Below are 6,321 nucleotides of genomic sequence, written 5' to 3' on the forward strand. Positions count from 1 at the left end.
AATACTCTGATTTCAAAACTTGTTTGCAGACCTTTTTTTAACCGTTTGAGTAGGGATCCAGACAGACAATTTTTAATTAACAATTAAAGATCACCACTTCGAACGCTTGCCGATGACTCTGCGGTTAACTATCAACATTCCATTGCATGAGAACCAGGACCCGGACTGCGCAAAGATCCCAGTCTTACCATGTAGAAACAGGAAACAGAACGTCAGCGAAACAAATCTCATTTCATAGTGTTTTCACTGATTAGCAGCAATCTTAGAAAGGGGCCAGGATCGCTTCCGAAAAACAATGCGAATCGCACCCGTGACCTTTCTAGTCACAAAGTAAACTCGCGTGACACTCCCATAACCAGGCACTGCGACACAATCTAAGGGGCCGATTACATGAGCCGGGCTGGCTCGTTTAGCCGAGATCCAGGCACGTCTGACAAAAACACCAAAAATCAAGATTGCGATTACATGAGCCTGGTTAGCCGAGATCCCGGCATTACGATCCCAGGATCCTGGCTAAACGGGCTGAGGTTTTTCCATGTAATTGTGTTCACCAGGACAGCCCAGTTAGCTGGGCCAGCGATTTCTAACCACATTACTCCACTTAAAACAAAATGGCCCACAGAATATATAGTCATATTTTAATGTTTAAATAAAGGATAAATAGGGTTAGGGTTAGAGGCTTCTTTAAATTGTAGAATGGTGAATTTTAATAATAATTTAGTGAGACAAACGTCTCTCCACTTCTTCTTGTTGTTGTGATCTTTTTACACATGACATATTCTAAATTTAGTCCAAGCCAGGCTTGCTCACCACATGCTATACCGGGCTGAAAGACATCCCGGCAAACCTGACCAGCTCTGCTGACCGGGCTGGCCCGCCTCATGTAATCGACTCCTAAAACACGCGTCACTTTTGACGGGGTTACTCATTGCATGTCAATATTTTGCCTTTTGGAAAGTAACCCAAAACCCTAATTGGTTTGGGTAACCCTAGGCCTAAGCTTGGATTTTAGGCCTAGGGTTAGCCAAATTGAGGGCTTTGGGTTTCCTTGTGAAAAGGTAAAACAATGACCTGCAAGTAAGTGTGACCCGCGACCACACACCGGTGGCTCAGTTGGTTGAGCACCGGACTGTCACGTGGGAGGTCGCGAGTTCAACTCCGGCCGGACCAACACTCAGGGTCTTTAAGTAACTGAGGAGAAAGTGCTGCCTTTGTAACTACATCTGCAAATGGTTAGACTTTCAAGTCTTCTCGGATAAGGACGATAAGCCGGAGGTCCCGTCTCACAACCCTTCAATGTTAATAATCCTGTGGGACGTAAAAGAACCCACACACTTGTAGGGCACTTACAGGCTGTAACAAGAGTAGGGCACGTAGTTCCCGGTGTCATGGTCTGTCGTCTGTTGTGAATCATGGTTGGGAGGGTAAAAAGGGGCCACAGTAATTGGCGCAAGCTGTTGTGGCGCTCTGCCAGCTTGACTGGCAAAGTTAATAAAATAAATAAAATGAAAGTCACCTTTGTTTTAGACCCCACCCAATCTCGGTCATAAATATCTGGGACATTTGATGTCGCATATCAGTTGACCCCTTTCCCCCTTTTCGAAGTTGTAGGGAAAAAAACTATTGACTTTTCTCATGAATGGCCAAAGTTATAGTGCGATCAACATTGAAAATTAAGGGGGAAGACACCATCTTTTTGGCTGGGATTGTAGCTAGGCAACTACACGTCATAGCAGACCTAAGTAGGGATTAGCACACAATTAATTTCATAACTTACAGTTTAAGTTACCACTTAATAGCACTTTAAAGAAAAATATAATACCATCAAGGCCAGGCGAAACAATCAAGCATTACTTTCAACATCTTGTCTCCCTCAACTTTGCAGTGAAATGGTTTTCCAACATATGTGACTAGGTCAAACCTTTCCACACATTTAAATGCTTGGTTTGTTTAACTGCCAACATTACAAAATCGATACAAAACTTCAGTGAGCAGCAAACATGGCAACCGTCTTGTTGCACTGATTTTTAGAATTTCAGTGGTTATGAGGAAAAAGCGTAATGCGGACTCACTTCGTCAGATGTTTTCCTCTTTCGTTTACGGCGTTCTTGTGATGATCGACCATGATGCCGGACGACAAATATGGTTCATCATTTAGCTGCTGGGCCGGCTTTAACTGGCTTAACAATAAAGCACATGTATCCCTCCCGAAAGGCTTATTAGCATTAAAACAAAAGAATGCATTTTCTTTGGTCGCCATTATGAAAGGGGCCTATGAGCTATTGCTGAAGGTTGTTCAGTTGTCGTCAGAAGGACACAGTTAAGAATTAAAATGGATTTCTACAATATTTGTTTGGAGGTCCTATTGCCTGTTTCACTTGAGTCCAAAACCAACTTCTAGAGCAGAAATACTCAAATTTATCCTAGGCATCTTAACCTAAATTGAAATTGCTAATAAATCTCTCTTTGTCTCACATTGTGATTCAAAAAAGTTGCTGTGGTATTGTTGTGGCAGGTGTAATATAGTAAACATCAACACCTACCCATCCCCCATTATACATCTAAATCCTTCTACAAGCCATGACATTTTCCTTACTAGTAACATATCAATGCACATATTTTAAGGGAGGCCAAATGTTTTTAACAAACCTTTTGAGCATTTAAAAAAAATCCCACAAATAGTGAACTTGAGACAATCTCAGGGTCTTGACAAACAGCCTGTAAGTATTTTTCAACCTGATCTCTTCTTTCCTCAACCTGAATAGGCGTCAATGAAAGAAGCCTTTTTGGAGGAAACTTTGCTGAAACTCTGGGTCCAAACTCCTTGCGCAGCTATGACAACCACAAGGCCAAAACAATGGTAAGTAACATTAATAGCTCGATGGAATTGGATAGTCTGGGTGAAAGTAGTCCTGAGAAGGGCTGTTGGCAGTGACTGATGTTTCGAAACCTGACCGGAAGTCATCTTCAGAGTCAGGTGATGGTTGGAAATTCAAACAAATGTACTGATGCTCTGCTTTGTGTTGTGATTGGTAGTGGGAAAAGTAATGTGATTGGTTGTGAGCATGGTGAGTGGTGATTGGTGCATTACGATCCGGTTTGTAGGTTGCAGTGGGTTTGTAATCTGACAGGAAAAAGTTGTGTGTAGTTAAGGTTTTCTGTTAAGTAATCGTTCAGTGCAATTACATGCATTGAATAAAATTAATTATTTCTAGTCATTTAACCATATTCAATCCTGAAGGGCCACTCAACACCTGGTAAGTACAAGAATCATAACAATAACAACATTTACATTACAAAGCCAGTGGCAAATGAATTAGTATTACTCTTACCATAATTAAATAAGAGCCGGTACTAGAAAAGAGGGCTAGCGAGTGTAATTTGCAGATTTTTAAAACAAAAATACTCATAAAGAGATTTCTATTTCTGTATAAGGGTGATGGCTTACAAAATACAGAATACGAAATTAAATGGCTTGTTTAACATACCTGTTCATTGAACTGATAAAGGTCGGAATACCTAATGCCACAGTGATATGAACTGTTAATGTGAACATTATAAGCCTCAAAAAGAAAAAAGGCACAATTACTAATGCTGTAAGAACGTAAGCTAACTTGGGTGATAAAGAAACAATGGCAAAAAGCTGTACAGCCGTGGTTTGAAAAGTCACTTTTCTTAAGTGCTACATTAATTACTATTCGTAATAAATATCTGTAACGTCTGTAACGTTGATGGGTGTCCCACTATATATACAAGAAAAATTGATGTATGCTTAAAGCTCTGCGAAAATCTAGCCGAGTCGGGATGAACATATGACCTGCTGTGGCTAAATTAGAGTCCAAAGTAGATGGGAAATTTGTTAAAACGGGAAACAGTTTATGACCCAGCTGGGGCCCGTTTCTCGAAAGTCCCGAAAACTTTTCGAGCCCGAAAAGCCACCTGTGAAATTGCCAACCGCTTGTTTTGGAAAGCCGGTCTTTTAACATGTTTTCAAGATAACAAAAAGAAAAATAACTGTGAAGTTTGACGAATTAAATCCTCTCCGTTCTTGAGATACAAAGGGAATTGTGACACCCGAAAATGGGCCGTAAAGTTTCGGGACTTTCGAGAAACGGCCCCCCCAGCTGATGTTTAACAGTTGTTTTGTGCGTCGATACAACATATAGACCAACTATATTGTGATGCAAGGCATTGTGCCAGCAAGTGCTGATTGTAACTGTTACGATAAAATTATATATTTATAAGAAGCGCATCCTCGGCATGAAGTCATTGCACGATAAAATACATCGATCGATAAAGGACATAAGATCACAACCTCAAATTCCTGAATCAAGTACGTATTTCTCAAAGCTGAACGAAACGTGAACTTACTGTATAATTCGATCCATTCTTGTCTTTTAGATCGACAGTATCTGGGACGGAGAAATGCATGTTTATCTCGCCAACCAAAGCCGTGGATTTATCATTTGTTTGCAACAAGTACAATGTAAGCTCATTAGGACATGCAGCCAGTAATTAGCCAGTGAGCAAGTGATTGTGAAATCGCCCAAACATAAATCCCATTGTAGATACTTCATGTATGTCTGGTTGTAGTGTACCGTGTACCGTCCTGGGGTGAGACGTTAAAAGACCCTCCAGCTAGGGCGGTGTCGGTGCTCTTTTGGCAGAGGAACCAGATTGTATGTTCAATGGCACATCACCAGATGGTATGCGGAAGAAGCACTTGTTGGTCAACGGATAGCATCACTGACACGTAGCTGTCACTGCGGGGCAACCAACATATCTTCCTGGTCTGTGGCACCAGAGTTAATGGTGGCACATCTGTGCACCACTTGGGTTCAGATACGGATATCCGGAGGTCCAGAGAGATAGACCGGTGGGGGCACGACACCGACTGTCTTTAGTACTGTGCAAGGCGTTTGTATTGGGTGGGAAGGAAGCCCTGTGGCGATGGGATGAAAGCGACGGTGGCAGGCCTAAGAAGCTGGTAGCTGCTAGCAAGAGTCCTACACACAGGCGGCTCATTTCTGATGGTCGTAGCCTTGGTGAAGATCTGGGCAACAGCAGGCAAAGGCAGCATTGTGAGCGTCCAGGCTTCCCTATTTAGGGAGAGCACAGCCTGCCCTGGAAAGGGAAGCCCCTAGAAAAGGTGGGGTCAACAAAACGTGCCTAGAAGCTATCCTGGCTGGTTCACCGCGGCCAGTGAGTCTTCATTTCAGCGGTAAGAAATGCAAGAAAAATGAAGATGAGTGTTGCAACATGCAATGTACGAACTATGCTTGACAAGGACAATGACACACGAGACCCGAGAGACGTACAGCACTGATTGCAAAAGAACTGCATCGCTACAACATAAACATTGCTGCCCTGCAGGAAAGGAGGCTGGAAGGACAGGGACAAGTGCAACAGAAGGAATAATACTTTCTTTTGGAGTGGGAGATTGGACGGAACAAGAGAGACAGGTGTTGCTTTTGCCATCTCCAACAGAAGTTTGCTAGCAAACTGACATCCTTGCCAACTGGACTGTCAGAAAGGATTATTCTTCTGCGTGGCCCAACAGGCAATGACCGCTACCTTTCGGTCATCAATGTGTATGCAACCACTATGATGTACCCAGATGAGGAGAAAGAAGCTTTCTACGAGAAGCTAGCAGAAGTTGTCTACAGAGTCCCTAGGGAAGACAAACTGCTCATCCTTGGTGACTTTAATGCAAGAGTAGGCAATGACCATACAACGTATGATGGTACTCTGGGCAAATTTGGCAAAGGCAAGAAGAATTCCAATGGTGAACTAATGCTACACTTTTGCACACAACGAGGCCTGAGCATTACCAATACCGTCTTCCAGCAGCCAGACAAGAATTTCTTCACTTGGGGACACTCTCGATCAAAGCACTCACACCTGCTTGACTATTTGTTACCAGAAAGACTTGTATGCCTGAGATTCTATCAAAAAAGCAATGAGAGGCGCAGAGTGTTCGACAGACCACTACATCGTCCGGTCCCAGCTCAGACTGCAACTGATATTCCCAAGAAGGAAGGAGCCTTCAAAGACACCATCAAAGAAATTGAACACAGGGAAGCTGAAGGGCGAGGAACATCAGCAGGCACTGGCAATAGCCATTACTGCTGCTCTGGCGTCTGTGGACAACATTGGAGGAGAAGCAAGAGAAGTGGAGCAAATGTGGACCCACATGAAAGAAACTGTGCTCTCTGTTGCTCATGGAGTCCTTGGTCGGCCATCACGAAAGACACCTGATTGGTTTCTCGAGAGTGAAGAGAGAATCCAGCCACTACTTGATGAAAAGACGAGGATCTACAA

The 6,321-nt window shown here is 43.1% G+C and overlaps 1 protein-coding gene across 2 annotated transcripts in view; it reads right to left on the bottom strand.

The window, feature by feature from the left end:
* LOC138004543 (sorting nexin-17-like) overlaps window positions 1–4,546 on the bottom strand; it is a 34,169-nt gene extending 29,623 nt beyond the window's left edge. For both annotated transcript variants that reach the window (XM_068851087.1, XM_068851086.1), the window contains exons 1-3: window positions 4,372–4,546; window positions 3,489–3,563; window positions 2,650–2,832 (exon numbers count right to left, since the gene is read on the bottom strand). In XM_068851087.1, coding sequence (XP_068707188.1) covers window positions 2,650–2,832; window positions 3,489–3,563; window positions 4,372–4,431 — 318 coding nt within the window. In that variant the 5' untranslated portion in view covers window positions 4,432–4,546. The remainder of the gene's footprint in view (window positions 1–2,649; window positions 2,833–3,488; window positions 3,564–4,371) is intronic.
* Window positions 4,547–6,321: the final 1,775 nt, after the last annotated feature.

Source organism: Montipora foliosa, chromosome 5 (assembly GCF_036669935.1).
Source record: "Montipora foliosa isolate CH-2021 chromosome 5, ASM3666993v2, whole genome shotgun sequence".
Lineage (NCBI taxonomy): Eukaryota > Metazoa > Cnidaria > Anthozoa > Scleractinia > Acroporidae > Montipora > Montipora foliosa.